This window comes from Bufo gargarizans, chromosome 5, assembly GCF_014858855.1.
Source record: "Bufo gargarizans isolate SCDJY-AF-19 chromosome 5, ASM1485885v1, whole genome shotgun sequence".
Lineage (NCBI taxonomy): Eukaryota > Metazoa > Chordata > Amphibia > Anura > Bufonidae > Bufo > Bufo gargarizans.
The window spans coordinates 414,408,559-414,428,432 of NC_058084.1; the positions used below are offsets into that span (position 1 = coordinate 414,408,559).

The following is a 19,874-nucleotide window of genomic DNA, read 5'->3' on the forward strand; positions in this document are numbered from 1 at the left end:
TTCACTAATCTCTAATCGGAAGCCCACGGCAGCACTACGGAGTTCTTCTGTGGTGTTTCTGTCTGTGCTTCTGCACCACAAAAAATAGAGCATGTTCTATTTTTCTACAGTGAGGATGAATCACCGACCCATTCAAGTTGAATGGGTCTCGATCTATCCCGGCTGCCGTACGGATGTTGCCTGTGCATTGGGGATCGAAAATTGCGGTCCACAATGCACGGAACGGCCGTGTGCATGAGGCCTTGTGTTTAGTGATTTCCGTCAATGAGCCTCCACAGAGATAAGGTATAAGGGAAAGATCTGCTCCTGTTCTATGTTTAGACCCACACCTGGTTTTTGCTACAAATCACTGAAGGAAATCACTGACCAAAACACAAAAGAAGTGTGAATGAGATATTATTACCGTTGTCAGCTGAAGACATCTGTGTTGGTCCCATGTTCATATGTGCTCACATTGCTGAGAAAACAGAAGTTTTAATATATGCAAATGAGCCTCTAGGAGCAACAGGGGCTTTAAAAAAATGCATTTAGAAAAAAAAAATAGATTTTGCAATTTTCTGGGATTGTTTTGGTTTTTAGATATGCTCATGCTTACCTCATATATATTCACCCAGGCTTTTTTCAATTTGTATACTTCTGCCCCATCTCTACCATGCAAATAAATTGTTCTGGTTGGTTTCCATCCTGTCTGTAGCACTTATCCAACCAATCCCATGACTTCTTTCTCTGCCACAGCTCCAGCACCGCCCCTAACAAAACCCAGCTAGTTTATAGCCCCTCCCACCAGCTAGTTATATAGACACTTCCCTATCACCCTCCCTTCTTACAACACCAAGCTAGTTCATAGCTCCTCCCATCACCCAGTTACATAGACACTCCCAGCTCCTTTTCTGTAATGACACACCCATGGACAAACAGTGCATTTTTGCCAGCAATTACAGCCTCCACTCTTTTTTTGTATGATGCCACAAGGTTTGCACACCTAGAATTGGGGATTTTCTGCCATTCTTCTCTGCAGATCTTGTCAAGCTCTGTCAGGTTGGATGGGAATCGTTGGTGGACAGCCATTTTCAGGTCTCTCCATAGATATGTGATGGGGAGGGATCTGGCTGGGCCACTCTAGGATATTTACAGTATTGTCCCTAAGTCACCTCTGTGTTGTCTTGGCTTTGTTTTTAGGGTCATTGTTTTGTTGGAAGGTGAACCTTCAGCCCAGTCTGAGGTCCAGAGCACTCTGTTTCAGGTTTTCATTAAGAATATCTCTTTGCTTTTCTTCATTCAGCTGCTTCAGCTCTGACCCGTCTCCCTGTCCCAGCCACTAGAAAAAAAAAAAAAAGCATGATGCTTCCACCACCATGCTTCACTGTAGGGATGGTATTGAGCAGTGCATGGTTACCTTCCAACATGACACGTAAAATTAAGGCCAAAAAGTTCAATATTGGTTTCATCGCTCTCAGAGTCCTTTATGTGCATCTCAAATTAATTGAATTTACCACAGGTGGACTCCAGTCAAGATGTGGAAACATCTCAAAGATGATCAAGAGAAATAGGGAGGCCTCTAAGCTGAACTTATAGCCATGCATAATTTTAGTTTTTCCTTTTTAATAAAGCCTCATGCAGACGTCCGTGGAACTTGGTCTGTGAGATACTGGAGATTGCAGGAGCTCATGGCATCATAGCAACCAATGACGCTGTGCGCTCCTGCAATGCCAGTCCGGTATCTCAAGGACCGTGTTCCGCGGACGTCTACATGAGGCTTAACTTTGCAAATATTTCTAAAATCCTGCCTTCATTTTTTATTATGGGGTAGAATAGTAGGGACATTTTTTTTTTATTTTTTGCACAATCTCTCAAAAAAACAAAATGTGAGAAAAGTAAAAGAGTCTGAAAACTTTGTGAATGCACTCATAGGTTACACTTGTTCTTAGGTCCCAGTAGTATGACCTATACATTAGTAAGCTGTTTTTTATGGGAAAATTCATTTAATGAGCCCATACGCACCTGATAACTAGCTATACGTTATTGTTATTATTAATATTATTATTATTATTATTATTATTAATATTCTGCAGTACTATATACAGATTGTCATCACACACATCAGGCTCTGTCTTTTGGGACTCTTTCTTTATGTAAAAAAAAAATGCATAACTACAGTGTTATTCTCACATATAGTAAGTGCTACAAAAATGACATATATTCCTGTCTATATCTTTTTTTTTTTTTCACTGCACCATTACCAGTAACCACCGCTATTATAATAAATAGCACATGTCTACACACCTGGAGCCTTGAGTTAATTAACAGGGAATTCATCAGATTAATTATACTGTTTTCTCAGCCTTGGTACTGTCGGTGAACTAGTATATGTGCACACGTATGCATCTCACTTGCTATAAATATTACTGCAGCTCTATTTTTAAATAATCCATAGAAAGTAGCATTTAAAGAAATGCTTTCTTTCTTTCTTTCTTTCTTTCTTTCTTTCTTTCTTTCTTTCTCTCTTTCTCTCTTTCTCTCATTCTCTCTTTCTTTCTCTCTTTCTCTCTTTCTTTCTCTCTTTCTCTCTTTCTCTCTTTCTTTCTCTCTTTCTCTCTTTCTCTCTTTCTTTCTTTCTTTCTTTCTTTCTCTATTATCTAACTGCCTTTCTATCTAGTTATCTATCTATCAGAAGAAAAAAATGAGCATCACTGTTCGCAAACAGCAATGAACTAGGTTCACAACCTCAGGATAAAGTCATCAATCCTTCATACATAAAGTAAAAAAACAGGCAGCGCTCCAAAAATCCAAAAGAGTGGAATAAAAGGTCTATGGACCGGAAATGTCGCACATGGGCTAAACAAAGTCCTCACATTATTTTTTGGAGTGCTGCTTCTATCTATCTATCTATCATATATCGATCTATTCATCTATCCATCCATCTAATCCATCCATAAGTCCGTGAACCGGGGAGGGACCCCCAGGATACAGCAAAGTCACGGAACAGGGAAAACGACACCAGCTATTTATGCAAAAACAGAAACTTTACTATAACAGTAATATAACCGCAGCAATACAAACATGCACAGAAAATGCTATATCCCGGACCCACAGTCACTGTCCATTCCCACTGGACAGGCCTAGCCGATGGCGGACACAGCAGAGCCTGCAAAGTCAATACTGTGCCGCAAAATAGGACAAACCTAGACAATGGCGGACACAGCAGAGCCTGCAAAGTCAATACTGCGCCACAGAACAGTTCCGTACAGCCTGGCAATCACACAACCCTATCTATCTATCTGATTTCAGGCTTAGGCTTAGTCTCTGTTGCTTCATGGCGCCACTAGTATAAAGCAAAATTCCAAATCAAACAGCTCACGACCTCAGTATCTATGTCTGCACGGAAAAGGAGCAATCCCCATATAATTCATAAAAGGTAATCCCAGCAGACGTACTTGCTCTTGATGGTATGCTTTATTTACAACGGTTCACAGAACGCGTTTCGGCTTGACCAGCCTTCCTCAACTGCCACCGAAACGCGTTCTGTGAACCGTTGTTAATAAAGCATACCATCAAGAGCAAGTAAGTCTGCTGGGATTACCTTTTATGGACTAGTATAAAGCAAGGAGTAAACTGGTGTACTGACCTGTGTCCATTCTGGGCCCTAGGATGCTGCTTACCCAGGATGGCCACCAAGCTCTCAGCAACCGTGCGGCCTTGCTAGATGATAAGGCTTCTTGTCCAAACACTGGAAATGGCCTTCCTGGGACAACCTCTCTTTCAAAAAGCTGGATCCAGTAAGGGGGCAACAGCTACTCTCCTTCCTTTGAGTGTCCATTCACTGACGGACATCCGCAAGCCAGGATGGAATCGGATTCAGTCCCTCACAGCACAATCCTTCCACCATGTCAGATCAACACTTCCTGGTTCACACAGAAGCAGCTTGCATGAGTCATCATCGCCTTTGCATATGCAGATCCCAGAGTGTGCTGACTGTGGCTGCAAAACAGTGGCCTCTAGTGCCCGGAATGCCAAATGACAGCTCCGATACAATTTAAGCATAAACATTGTACAGGCAGAGCTTTTCCACAATCTCACATATCTATCTATCTATCTCTATCTATCGTATGTATCTTAGATTTGACATTGCTGTCAATCATTACACTTGGTTTAATTTATTTACAGAATTACATATAGAATATAATATTAGATTTTGTGTGTGTTTATTTTATCCCTCACTTCTGTGTATAGCGCTCAGCTTCAGTTACTCTTCATTGTAGTTTCCCTATAGGTATATTATGTTCCGTTCACTTCCCACAGAAGAATAAAACAATAGCAGGCAGTGTACTGGAATGTTAGTACAGGGACAGGTGTCACCGTGTCTGTAAAATCTGATATTGAGCAGCAGGTAGACACCATTATGGAAGGTTATAAATGATTCATAGTAAACTCTGTCCTGTATGTTTAACGCACTGACTACTTGTTTTTTTATTTGTTTCTAGGACACCTTCAAGGTCAGTAAATATGAAGTGTCTCCAGATATGAAGTACGTTCTCCTCGCATTTAATGTCAAACCGGTAAGTGGAACGACTTACATATTGAACATGAACTTCTGTGAGAAAATGTGCCATGAGTCAAAAGCACCTACTTCTTAATATTATAATAAGGACACATCAGATTATTGTATGCCAATGCAGAGAACAGCGCCATCTAGCAGACAACAGAGAAAATGACACCCTCAAATATCTAGTAGCATTTACCGTATGTAATACTCATTGCACAAACATACAATAATATAACACAGCTGAGAATTTAAAGAAAAGAATATAAGACTGTGGAAAATATCCCACTCTAATTCCCTAATGTAAAAAATACCGCACTGAGCACTCCTGTCCCTCATTGCTCTTAGGGTTGCATATCAATTTTGAGCTATTGGCTTCGGGTGACTGATGTGAACATGTTATATTCATTATTATTTTGCAGAGTTCATTCTTTTAAAAATTTCCAGCTAAGGGTGGGTTCACACTAGCGTTATGAAGTCTGTTATGGCTTTCCGTTATAACAGGGTTATAACGGAACATAACTGAATCCATAAGACGATAGGACGGATCCGTTTTGCTGCCCATAGACTTGAATTATAACGGAATGCAAAACGGAAGCCTTTAAAAGGCATTTTGTTTGCTCTCCATCCTAATAGAAGTTTATGGGAATCAAAACTGATCCGTCTGGTTCCCGTTATGCAAGACAGAAAACAAAGTCCTGTCGATAGGACCCAGACAGATCCGTTATGTTTTCCCATAGACTTAGGACGGAGCAAAACGGAATGCCTCTTAAAGGCTTCTGTTTTGCATTCCATCCTATGGATTCCGTTATGTTCCGTTATAACCCTGTTATAACGGAAAGCCATAACGGACTCCATAACGCTAGTGTGAACCCACCCTTTTATTACAATTCCCCCCAAAAAAAGTCCCAGGTCTGGCTCTTGAGACAGCTAGCAATCAGCGGATATTGCCGGGAGGTGTATTGTCCTGCTGCAAATTTCGCCCTGCAAATCTATTATGATATAAGGCACTAATTGAAATAAATGTAATTGGTGCTTGGATGGAGGATCTCTGGACATAATTATTTTTCACAGGCCATATTTCTACTGGAATCCCTCATTATGTATATGCACTGGCACTTTATTTTGCACATGTGACGCCGTTATAATATTTTTACAATCACACTGTTTGATTTTGTTTTTGAATTTATCATGGGCCTATTTTCATTGGTTTTAGGCCTCATGCACACGGCCGTTGGTCGGCTGCTCTGTGCATTGGGGGCCGCAATTTGCGGTCCCCAATGCACGGGTATCATCCGTGCGGCTACCACGATGGATCCAGATCCATTCAGCTTGAATGGGTCCGTGATCCATCCGCACCGCAAAAAGATAAAACATGTTCTATTTTTTTGCGGTACAGAGGCACAGAGAGAAACCCCATGGAAGAACTCCGTAGTGTTTCCGTGGGGTTCCGTGCCTCAGATCCACACCGACCTTCCGGGCCGCAGTCCTTATCATGAACTGTGCTGTGAGTGGAGACTTTCTTCATATATCTTTATGAAGTCTCTAGTCTCTTCAGTGTTTTTCAGTGGTTTTTTTTTTTTAAGAAAAATTAGTCAGGGTGGCTAGTCACGCCCCCTTCCCACCCTTGACACGCCCCCTTAGGGTAAGTGGCAAGTGTGGAGGAAAAACCTAGAGATGTGACAATTTTTCAAAAAGTCACAGTTAAATAGTAACAAACACTTAACTTCTTAAAGGGGTTGTCCCACCCCAAAAAATCTACAGTTTTCAAACCAGCACCTGGATCTGAATAATTTTGTAATTGCATGTAATTAAAAATTTTGTTAAGCTAGTGAGCTATTCAATAAAATGTATCTGTATAGCACCACCTGCTCTTTGTTTTTATAATTTTTTCTTTGTCCTGGTCACTGAAAAGGCCGCACATGCTCTGTTTTATCCTTCAACTGCCTCCTGAGCTGTTATAGGGAGAGCACAGACACGCCCCCTGAGCTGTGATAGGGAGAGCACAAACACGACCCCTGAGGTGCAGCAGAAATTAGCAGAGCAATGAATGTGGAGATCTCTGGATCCATGTGAGGTACAGGGCTGGTTCTAGCTTTGTTAGAAAGAGGCTGTCACTTACTAGATGATGTCTGATTTCGATTTTTTACATTAGTCATGGGATAACCACTTTAACGCCACTTTTCAGGCACAAGGAAGATGATAAATCTCCCCCATTGTTTCTGCAGCCATGCGTTCACTATATATATGAAATTATGAAATACACCACACACAGTGAGGTTTGGGGGGTTTTCTTTTTTGGGTTGTTTATTATGTTCTTAATCACTTTTGGGGTGTTTTTTTTTTGAGTTTGAGTTTTTTGTTTTTTTTAAACACACCATAATGTAGATTTTTTTAAATGTTTTGCCATAGACTTTTAAATAGAGAAAAAGGCTCCAGTAAAATACTAATCAAAACCAATATCTATTCCTAAACATTTACCTTCTATGACCAAGAACAGCTACTAGAGCTCATCACAAAACATCAAACAAAAATTAGTAGCCTTTATAGTTTCCATTAAAAAATAATTTTATTAATACTGTTAAAATACCCAAGAACACATTCATATAATAGGATAAATATAATATCCTACAACCGGATATCTAACGGGGTGCAGATTCAAGACTAATTCATAGGAGGCATATGCTGTAGCTGGCCTCCATTTGCGATGCATAGATATAAGCTGAAAGAATAAACAGTAACGGGCTAATAACTATGCTATCACACCATCATTGGTCATAAAAGCATGGTAACATGATATCATCAGACAATAAGGCAAGTTCAAATCCAGTAATTAATATTTGAATATTGTAAATGACTTAGTTCATTGCGCCATAGCACTGTAATCACTTGCCTAGTATGCCGCTGTAATATGCACGCCAAGGACATATCCGGGTCTCTCTACGTGCATTTTGCGTGAACTTCGTTAGGTCTAGTAAAAAAAAACTCTAGTATATAATAGTGTTGATCGCGAATATTGTAATTGCTAATTTTTATCGCAAATATTGGAACTTCGAGAATTTGCGAATATCTAGAATATAGTGCTATATCTTAGTAATCGTGAATATTCAAAACAATTTTTCATCAGTACCCATGATCCCTCACTGCTTCTTGCTTGTGGGGCAATTGGAAAGCTGCAATATCTTTATCTGTAAAGAATAAATCAAGGCAATTGGACGTACTGTAGATTTCTTGAAAACGTTTCACTCGTTCTTCCAACGAGCTTTCTCAATTCTGAGTGACCGTACAAGAATTCTCTGGGAATAATGCTAGGTATAATTACCACATGTTGATTCAGTTACATAATTATTCCCAGAGAATTCTTGTACAGTCACTCAGAATTGAGAAAGCTCGTTGGAAGAACGAGTGAAACGTTTTCAAGAAATCTACAGTAAGTCCAGTTGCCTTGATTTATTCTTTGCAGATATACCATGACCTGGATAAATGAGAACCTTCACAGACATACTGCAATATCTTTGACTTTAGGAGTAGTGTTGATCGCAAATTTTCCTATTGTGAATTTTATCGCAAATTTATATTGCGAATTTTCCGATTGCCGATTTTCACAATCAAGAAAATAATGACTGACGATCACGAATTCTCGAATTGAAGAATCACGAATGATGAATTTTCAACAAAATATATCGAATTTGAATATTGCTCCTGCCACTCATCACCAGTATACAACACAGCCATTTCATGATATTTTTTTTTTATGAGCCCCAAAAAGTGAAAGAAAAAAGCCATAGGATGCCTTCACATGTGGCAGATTATGCTGCACTAAATTTCTGTAACTACAAATTCGTTCCACTCACCTGAATGGGGTTGTTTTGGCAGGAAGCACATGGTATTCTATAAGACCTCATTCAGATGAATGGAAATTATTTTCAGTCATAGAAATTTTCTGAAGCAAAATCCGCTGCATGTAAAGGCGCCCCAAAGTTACCGCCACATGGTCAGGTTTCCTGATGCAGTTTTGAAAGCAAAAACCGGAAGTGAATAAAAAAAAAAAAGAAGAGAAGTCGTATCTGTCCATTATACTGTCTCTCCTTTTATAATCTCCTCCTGATTTTGGTTTCCAAAACTGTATCCGAAAAACTGACCGTGTGATTGTACCTTTAAATAGCACCCAGGGCTCATTCCCATGGAAGAGCCAAGTGCATGAATTCTGTATAGCTCCTTAGTACGTGGCAGTACAGTTTCTGAACATTGGACTCCATGTGTAAGGAGAACAATCTCTTTATCCAGCCACGTGGAATCGTTTGAGGAGGTAGGCACTTTAGAGGTAACTCTGTGGTAGTCTTTAGCGTTGTGGGAAGTATTGAAAAATTAGATTTGACTGCTCCGATGAATTTTACAAAAAAATTCACTTTGTGACAAATTATTTTGTCACGAATCACATTTCTTTGTAAGTAGTGGGTACAATGACAGGGAACGCTGATTGCGCCGCCCTCCACCATTGTACCAGTCAGATGTCGTGTTCATAGCTGATCATGGCATCTGATAACAATTTTACATTATAACATAAAATATTACTAAAATCATACCTCATCCATTTGATCACGAAGAGCAGGCCGCCAACACCTTGAAGATTCAGCTCAAAATCTCGCGTGGCCCGTGATGATGTCATCACGTTGGCCGGAGTGGTGACGTCATACGTTACCGCACACGGGACTTCATGCATGATCTGCAATCGAGATGGCGGCCCGTTCTCAAACGGATGAGGTAAGTATGATTTTTTTTTCCCACCATTTCAGGGAAAATCGATTCACTACTAGTGATGATTGGCAGGGGCAATATTTGAATTTGCAATATTTCGCGAATATTTGGGCAAATTATGTTGTGTACTTGTGACATCACAGCACTATGTCTGTAGCATGTATGTATGGACCGCGGAGAAACAGTCATTTCTATCACACCACCTAACACCCTGCACTGGAACCTATCAGCTACACTATATCCAGATATAACCTACACTGACTATCTCCCACTAACTATCTGTAATATATATATATATATATATATATATATATTTATACAGTACAGACCAAAAGTTTGGACACACCTTCTCATTCAAAGAGTTTTCTTTATTTTCATGACTATGAAAATTGTAGATTTACACTGAAGGCATCAAAACTATGAATTAATCATACCTCCTGACGAAGCCTACGTGGCGAAACACGTGTCGAGGTTGAAGCAGTGGGGGAGTCGTGTTACCATTCTACAGCAGCAATATGGGTAGGTAACTTGGTAGCTGGATCAGGGTGGGACGAGAGGTTTGCAGTTCATTGTTATATGCCATCTTTATTAGTAGTACTGCACCGTCCATTGACACCTCACAGCATCCCCGGACAGAGGTTGTGAGCAATAGTCAGTAGTTGTTTTATACTAGGGGATCAGCATTCGCACCCGCAAGTACACTTTTGCTCACGGCCTCTGGTATATTGTTGTTCTCTGCTGGGTATGGTCACATTATCCCCCATTGTGATTCTCCACATTGTATAGCCCCTTGTGGCTCAGTCTCCATGTCCTGTCCCATTTGAGCAATACCTGTAATGATCATGTGATTTATATTGAATAAAATGAGATTTTTTACCTTGAAAAAATCCTTGCTCTTTTTTTGTACAAATCAAAACTATGAATTAACACATGTGGAATTATATACATAACAAAAAAGTGTGAAACAACTGAAAATATGTCATATTCTAGGTTCTTCCACTTTTTGCTTTGATTACTGCTTTGCACACTCTTGGCATTCTCTTGATGAGCTTCAAGAGGTAGTCACCTGAAATGGTCTTCCAACAGTCTTTTGAAGGAGTTCCCAGAGATGCTTAGCACTTGTTGGCCCTTTTGCCTTCACTCTGCGATCCAGCTCACCCCAAACCATCTCGATTGGGTTCAGGTCCGGTGACTGTGGAGGCCAGGTCATCTGGCGCAGCACCCCATAGCTCTCCTTCATGGTCAAATAGCCCTTACACAGCCTGGATGTGTGTTTGGGATCTTTGTCCTGTTGAAAAATAAATGATGGTCCAACTAAACGCAAACCGGATGGAATAGCATGCCGCTGCAAGATTCTGTGGTAGCAATGCTTGTTCAGTATGCCTTCAATTTTTAATAAATCCCCAACAGTGTTACCAGCAAAGCACCCCCACACCATCACACCTCCTCCTCCATGCTTCACGGTGGGAACCAGGCATGTAGAGTCCATCCGTTCACCTTTTCTGCGTCGCACAAAGACACGTGGTTGGAACCAAAGATCTCAAATTTGGACTCATCAGACCAAAGCAGATTTCCACTGGTCTAATGTCCATTCCTTGTGTTCTTTAGCCCAAACAAGTCTCTTCTGCTTGTTGCCTGTCCTTAGCAGTGGTTTCCTAGCAGATATTCTACCATGAAGGCCTGATTCACACAGTCTCCTCTTAACAGTTGTTCTAGAGACGTGTCTGCTGCTAGAACTGTGTGGCATTGACCTGGTCTCTAATCTGCTGTTAACTTGCGATTTCTGAGGCTGGTGACTCAGATGAACTTATCCTCCGCAGCAGAGGTGACGCTTGGTCTTCCTTTCCTGGGGCGGTCCGCATGTGAGCCAGTTTCTTTGTAGCGCTTGATGGTTTTTGTGACTGCACTTGGGGACACTTTCAAAGTTTTCCCAATTTTTCAGACTGACTGACCTTCATTTCTTAAAGTAATGATAGCCACTAGTTTTTCTTTACTTACCTGCTTTTTTCTTGCCATAATACAAATTCTAACAGTCTATTCAGTAGGACTGTCAGCTGTGTATCCACCTGACTTCTCCACAATGCAACTGATGGTCCCAACCCCATTTATAAGACCAGAAATCCCACTTATTAAACCTGACAGGGTACACCTGTGAAGTGAAAACCATTTCAGGTGACTACCTCTTGAAGCTCATTAAGAGTATGCCAAGAGTGTGCAAAGCAGTAATCAAAGCAAAAGGTGGCTACTTTGAAGAACCTAGAATATGACATATTTTCAGTTGTTTCACACTTTTTTGTTATGTATATAATTCCACATGTGTTAATTCATAGTTTTGATGCCTTCAGTGTGAATCTACAATTTTCATAGTCATGAAAATAAAGAAAACTCTTTGAATGAGAAGGTGTGTCCAAACTTTCGGTCTGTACTGTGTATGTGTATATATATATATATATATATATATAGATCCATAACAAAAGGTCAGGCAGCACTCCTTAGTATGCAGCTGAAGCTGTAGCGGTGCCCGCAGTGATCCCTCGATCCAGGACCAGCAATATAACACAGAAAAAACTGCGGCACTCCTTGAAGTAGAAAAATGTGCAATTTATTCACACATGTCAGCAGAGACAACGTTTCGGTTCTCTCCCAGAACCTTTTTCAAGTCAAGTGAACATAAAAAGTGCATATGTGCATATATAAATACATCATCACTTAGTGCCTAATTGATTCAACAACCAATACAATAGCAGTGCACTCCCCATTGGGGGTAAGCTACAACTCATGTGATCAGTTCCTAAAGTTAACATTGATACCAATCTATCCTAAATACATGTAGGTGAAGTTTTTTAAAAAAATATATATTTCATTGAAATCCTCGTAATTACGTATACGTGCATACAATAAAGTGAACAGTGCAATTAAAATCATGACTGTAATACCTTCTTAAAGAGAGTTATGGAGAGAAATATCGGGAGAGGCGTCTTCTCTTGTATGGAGGCTCGCGCCACTGTTCCGCGTCTGCTACTCCCCACTGCGCATGTGTCAGTCCCTCTTCCCTCGTGACGCCGTACATAACCACCCTGCGTCACATCTGGGCGGAGTCCCACATGATGACGCTTGATCGGCCGCCCCAGCACCATCCCCGCACGCACTGCGTGCGAAACTGAGCTGCGCCAGTCGCACCGAGCCGCATCACTGGTCTGTAGCCGCCATCTTACATTAGGGCATTCATCTGGGCAAAATATTACAACTCTGTTTTCCCATAGTTCTTCTCCAAACCTCTAATCCGTTATAGGCAACAGTCCACATAACATTTTAAACAATGCCTACAGACAATTAAGCCACATGTATAACATGAACATGACCATAGCTTCTATTAATTCACTACATACAGTATGCGATACACATCAAATCACAGGGCTGTGAACTTGAGATTAGCTGACCATTTCTCCCGTTACCCTAAATTCAACGTTTAGCCCTTTTGGTTTCAAAGTATCTAGTCGGAAAATCCACTTAAGCTCAATTTTCTTTAATATGTTTAATCGATCCCCTCCTCTTACCAAGGGTTTAACGTGGTCAATGACCATAAATCTCAAGTCACTCTCCCTGTGATTTTTTTCTACAAAATGCTTCGATACAGGCAAATCAGTTCTTTTACTCCTAATGGACTGTCTATGGTTATTCAACCTGGTTTTTAGCTCACATGTCGTTTCGCCGACATATAGCCTTTTACAAGGGCACCACAGCACATATATCACCCATGATGAGTCACAGGTGAGATAGTGCCTTATGTTGAAGATCTCTCCCGTGTCTGGATGTGTGAACCCTGATCCTTTCACCATCAGTTTGCAGTTCACACATCCAAGACACGGGAAAGAGCCACTTGCTCTTTCCCGTGTCTTGGATGTGTGAACTGCAAACTGATGGTGAAAGGATCAGGGTTCACACATCCAGACACGGGAGAGATCTTCAACATAAGGCACTATCTCACCTGTGACTCATCATGGGTGATATATGTGCTGTGGTGCCCTTGTAAAAGGCTATATGTCGGCGAAACGACATGTGAGCTAAAAACCAGGTTGAATAACCATAGACAGTCCATTAGGAGTAAAAGAACTGATTTGCCTGTATCGAAGCATTTTGTAGAAAAAAATCACAGGGAGAGTGACTTGAGATTTATGGTCATTGACCACGTTAAACCCTTGGTAAGAGGAGGGGATCGATTAAACATATTAAAGAAAATTGAGCTTAAGTGGATTTTCCGACTAGATACTTTGAAACCAAAAGGGCTAAACGTTGAATTTAGGGTAACGGGAGAAATGGTCAGCTAATCTCAAGTTCACAGCCCTGTGATTTGATGTGTATCGCATACTGTATGTAGTGAATTAATAGAAGCTATGGTCATGTTCATGTTATACATGTGGCTTAATTGTCTGTAGGCATTGTTTAAAATGTTATGTGGACTGTTGCCTATAACGGATTAGAGGTTTGGAGAAGAACTATGGGAAAACAGAGTTGTAATATTTTGCCCAGATGAATGCCCTAATGTAAGATGGCGGCTACAGACCAGTGATGCGGCTCGGTGCGACTGGCGCAGCTCAGTTTCGCACGCAGTGCGTGCGGGGATGGTGCTGGGGCGGCCGATCAAGCGTCATCATGTGGGACTCCGCCCAGATGTGACGCAGGGTGGTTATGTACGGCGTCACGAGGGAAGAGGGACTGACACATGCGCAGTGGGGAGTAGCAGACGCGGAACAGTGGCGCGAGCCTCCATACAAGAGAAGACGCCTCTCCCGATATTTCTCTCCATAACTCTCTTTAAGAAGGTATTACAGTCATGATTTTAATTGCACTGTTCACTTTATTGTATGCACGTATACGTAATTACGAGGATTTCAATGAAATATATATTTTTTTAAAAAACTTCACCTACATGTATTTAGGATAGATTGGTATCAATGTTAACTTTAGGAACTGATCACATGAGTTGTAGCTTACCCCCAATGGGGAGTGCACTGCTATTGTATTGGTTGTTGAATCAATTAGGCACTAAGTGATGATGTATTTATATATGCACATATGCACTTTTTATGTTCACTTGACTTGAAAAAGGTTCTGGGAGAGAACCGAAACGTTGTCTCTGCTGACATGTGTGAATAAATTGCACATTTTTCTACTTCAAGGAGTGCCGCAGTTTTTTCTGTGTTATATTGCTGGTCCTGGATCGAGGGATCACTGCGGGCACCGCTACAGCTTCAGCTGCATACTAAGGAGTGCTGCCTGACCTTTTGTTATGGATCTATTGGCGACTGAAGGCTCTGCACCCGACCCTACCGACATCTCAGGTAGTACGCCCCTACAAGGGGATATTGACACGCATGTCTTTTCATACAGTAATGTGGATGCACAGAGGATCATGGGAAACGTGGAGGGTGATGCTGCCTTCCTCAATATACCCTCAGCTATTAACATCAAGAGGGATTATGAAAGCGTTACCAAAAAATTGTTATCCACCGAGTTGCATTCGCTTACGTTAGCGCAATATTATAAAAATAAGCGCATACCAAGAGGGATGCGATCCCGTCTGAAGCCTAATATGTTTGTACAGGATGGTGAATTCAGAACGCGCTTTGAAGCCATTTCAAATAAATATGCGATGGACATTATGTTGCTCAACATTGAGTTTTCACAGAAGGAAATGCTGGTACTAAAGAGCAAATTGCAGGATATTGAACAACAGCTTAAAGTAACAATATCTATTAATGAAACAGAGGTGTTCTTGGAGAAACAACGGTCTTTTTTGGAAAAAATGCGAAAAGACCTTGAGGAAGTCAAAAGGTCTAAGTGGCATAGAGACCAAAATGATTATATGTCTGGGCAAGTCTATGTTTGGGAACAACCTTGGCACACGGATCGGGGTCCGCAGCCAAAAAAGATGCCAAAGCGGAATAAAGAAATAAATAAATGGGCGAGAAACAACGATGCAAATGATGATTTCAACTCTAGCCAGCCTGGAACTTTTTTAGGCCCACGTGTCGCTACGGGAGACGCCCCACAAGAAGGGGAGGTGTCCGACACAGGAGATCTGGGAAAAACCAGGGCACAGAGATTAATGAGGACCAACAACTCCAGACAGATGAATGTAACAAAGAAGAAGTAGAGTCGAATGTGGTGATAAATATTTCATCTTATTCATTGACTGAGCATGAATTGAAAGTTCTGAACAAAGGACTGTCATTTTGTCCACAGGCTAAACCTGATTGGTTCCAGTTGGAACTGGACTTGAACCGCCTCTTCAGGAATTTAAAACTGAGGGTGTGGTTCGACTCCAGTTCCCCTGGTGCCATTAACACTAATGAGACTGATCATTCTGATGATCAATTGACGTCACAACAGTTTGGTTTGCATTTAAAAAGTGATTTTTTTCCTCTTGTTAATTCGCATGCCCTAGAGTGTTTTATAGAGGCGGTCAAGAGAGATGTTGCCATACTAAGAAAAAGAACCCAAGGTGAAATCTTCACTAAACCAAATATTACGGCACAGGAAATGTCTGCGCTTGAGAGTTTGTCCAGTAACCCCGATCTCACCATCAAGTCTGCGGACAAGGGTGGTGGGATCGTGGTTATGGACACCTCTCGATATATACAGGAAATACACAGGCAATTGCGTGAACCTGGTGTCTATGAACCATTGGTCAGGGACCCCAGATTCGATATTGCCAGGAAAATTGATGCACATCTAACAGCCGCAGTACAGGATGGGACCATTGATAAACAACTTAAAGAGTTTTTGGTGGTGAAGTCTCCGGTTACACCCACTATATATGTATTACCAAAGATACATAAAAGGTTGGTCGATCCTCCGGGACGGCCAATAATTTCGGGCAGGAATTCGATTCTGTCAAATATAAATGTTTTTTTGGATAAAATACTTAGGGAGTACGCTATGGGTGCTAAGTCATACATTAGGGACACCGGAGACTTCATCACCAAGATTAAAGGAACGAGGGTTCCGAAAGGGGCGATTTTGGCATCTTTTGACATAGTGTCATTATACACGTCTATTAACCATGAAAAGGGACTGTCGGCTGTGGCTGAGATGTTACAACATTCGGACTATTCCGCCCCAGCACGACAGTTTGTATTAGCATTGATGGAGCTGTCTCTGAGGAACAATTACTTTGAGTTCCAGGGACAGTTTTATTTGCAAACGATGGGCGCGGCGATGGGGTCCAACGCCGCGCCCACCTATGCAAATATTTTTGTACGGTCATTTGAGGAACGTCTCGTCTATGTATCTCCCCACTTCAACCAAGTATTGACGTGGTGGAGGTACATAGATGACATTTTCCTCATTTGGGGTGGCACCATGGATCAGCTGATGGACTTTCACGTATTTTTGAACTCTCTAGATAGGGAGATCCAATTTACGTTAACGGCATCGGCTGACCGTGTGCAGTACCTAGATACACAGGTATATATTGAGGATGATCAGCTACATATGGATTTGAATATTAAATCCACTGATAAGAATACATTATTGCATTTTACAAGTGGTCACCCACGGAGGATGGTGGACTCTTTACCGTTTAGTCAGTTACTCCGGGTACGGAGAATAGTTGATAAGGAAGAGAACATGCATTTGGCAATGAATAAGATGGCACAAGCCTTTGTTGATAGGGGTTACCCTAGAAGGCTAGTGAAAAAACATGCGGATAGAGCTAGAGAAGCTTCAAGAGAGGAGCTGTTGGTCCCCAAACAAAGACAAGTGAATGACAGATTGCCATTCATATCATCATATAACGAGTTGAGCCCCAATATTGAAAATATAGTGAGGCGCCACTGGGGGCTATTGAGTAGTGGACACCCAAATATTGCAGCCTTTAAGAAACCACCTATGATGGCATATAAAAGAGCAGGGAACATTAGGGATAAGGTTGTGCACTCAAGAGTACCTGAAAAAGGACAAGTAAGACAGACATTTTTGAAGACAAGGCGCACTGGCTCTTTCCCGTGTCTTGGATGTGTGAACTGCAAACTGATGGTGAAAGGATCAGGGTTCACACATCCAGACACGGGAGAGATCTTCAACATAAGGCACTATCTCACCTGTGACTCATCATGGGTGATATATGTGCTGTGGTGCCCTTGTAAAAGGCTATATGTCGGCGAAACGACATGTGAGCTAAAAACCAGGTTGAATAACCATAGACAGTCCATTAGGAGTAAAAGAACTGATTTGCCTGTATCGAAGCATTTTGTAGAAAAAAATCACAGGGAGAGTGACTTGAGATTTATGGTCATTGACCACGTTAAACCCTTGGTAAGAGGAGGGGATCGATTAAACATATTAAAGAAAATTGAGCTTAAGTGGATTTTCCGACTAGATACTTTGAAACCAAAAGGGCTAAACGTTGAATTTAGGGTAACGGGAGAAATGGTCAGCTAATCTCAAGTTCACAGTCCTGTGATTTGATGTGTATCGCATACTGTATGTAGTGAATTAATAGAAGCTATGGTCATGTTCATGTTATACATGTGGCTTAATTGTCTGTAGGCATTGTTTAAAATGTTATGTGGACTGTTGCCTATAACGGATTAGAGGTTTGGAGAAGAACTATGGGAAAACAGAGTTGTAATATTTTGCCCAGATGAATGCCCTAATGTAAGATGGCGGCTACAGACCAGTGATGCGGCTCGGTGCGACTGGCGCAGCTCAGTTTCGCACGCAGTGCGTGCGGGGATGGTGCTGGGGCGGCCGATCAAGCGTCATCATGTGGGACTCCGCCCAGATGTGACGCAGGGTGGTTATGTACGGCGTCACGAGGGAAGAGGGACTGACACATGCGCAGTGGGGAGTAGCAGACGCGGAACAGTGGCGCGAGCCTCCATACAAGAGAAGACGCCTCTCCCGATATTTCTCTCCATAACTCTCTTTAAGAAGGTATTACAGTCATGATTTTAATTGCACTGTTCACTTTATTGTATGCACGTATACGTAATTACGAGGATTTCAATGAAATATATTTTTTTTTTAAAAAAACTTCACCTACATGTATTTAGGATAGATTGGTATCAATGTTAACTTTAGGAACTGATCACATGAGTTGTAGCTTACCCCCAATGGGGAGTGCACTGCTATTGTATTGGTTGTTGAATCAATTAGGCACTAAGTGATGATGTATTTATATATGCACATATGCACTTTTTATGTTCACTTGACTTGAAAAAGGTTCTGGGAGAGAACCGAAACGTTGTCTCTGCTGACATGTGTGAATAAATTGCACATTTTTCTACTTCAAGGAGTGCCGCAGTTTTTTCTGTGTTATATATATATATAGATAGTTATACTAAGTTACTATCTAATGTAATGACACTGCTGTCTCTCTCAGAACTCCAAAAAACTACAGAAAATGGCTGCTGGGGATATAATAAAGGTATAGGCAACTTTTCTATTGGTTGCTAGGGATGTTGCTAAGCTCAGACAAAGACATTGCAGCCTTCTCATTGGCCCACAAGCAAGAAGGGAGGTTACTAATGAAAAAAAAATCTAGAATATTTTGAGAATGCGAATATATAGCACTATATTCTAAATCTTCGCAAATTCTCGGAGTGGCGCTACCACGAAGCGCAAGGAAATTTCGGCTTTATGGCAAATCAAATTTTCCCTGAAATTCGGATCGAATGCCACTTCATCCAGATCAATTCGCTCAACACTAGAAGTCTTATTACAGCTATGTACCAGCTGTGTTTATGACTAATTTAACCCTGTAGACCATTGTAGGATGTATCTGGGTGTTCCTGACCTCCTTGATCATTAGATGCCAGGATCTGATGCTTATTATCACAAACAATTTTCTGATATATATTTTGTTTAAAAATATTTCATTATGCAGTGGCCCAGTGGTCAACACTGGTGGGGTCCTAGGTTTGAATCCGACCAAGGATGATATCTGCATGGAGCTTGTATGTTCTCCTTGTGTTTGCATGGGTTTCCTCCAAGTACTCCGGTTTCCTCCCATACTCCAAAGACATACTGATCAGGAGCTTAGATTGAGAGCCCCATTGGGGACAGTCTGATGCTAATGTCTGTAAAGCTCTGCAGAATATAGTAGCGCAATATAAGTGCATAAAATAAATCAATTTAAAAATCGCACCTGCCAGAATTTCTCCTTCTAAATCCCATTCTTTGCTCTGACACAACATTTTTGTCAGGGCGCCAGTCTTCACTTTGCATTATGTTTTAGTCCTGCCGTCACCTGGACCATGTCATTTTTCTTTGACCTTTTTATACGTGAAAGCTGATTGTGTATCCACCTGCCTGCTTTGAATATTGACTTGTAGTGTGATGCATGGAGTAATGGACGCGCTCCACTCCTGCCACTTGTCATACTGCTCGTCTTTTAGATTTCAGGCTCCAGTAACCTCAAGGACTGTACATCAGCGATATATAATAAGCCAGCTCTTGTAAGGCAGTAAATATCATATCATAAAATAGTAACGACCAGTAGGCGGAAGAAGCGATCTTCTACATAGAGTTAATATCAATTTGCTAAAATGATCCCCTGATAATATGATGC

General features: G+C 41.2%; 1 protein-coding gene across 1 annotated transcript in view; it reads left to right on the forward strand.

Moving 5' to 3' along the window:
- LOC122939484 (dipeptidyl aminopeptidase-like protein 6) overlaps positions 1-19,874 on the forward strand; it is a 397,047-nt gene that overhangs the window by 90,725 nt on the left and 286,448 nt on the right. The window contains exon 3 of the mRNA XM_044295552.1: positions 4,482-4,556. Within this exon, the coding sequence (XP_044151487.1) occupies positions 4,482-4,556 (75 nt within the window). The remainder of the gene's footprint in view (positions 1-4,481; positions 4,557-19,874) is intronic.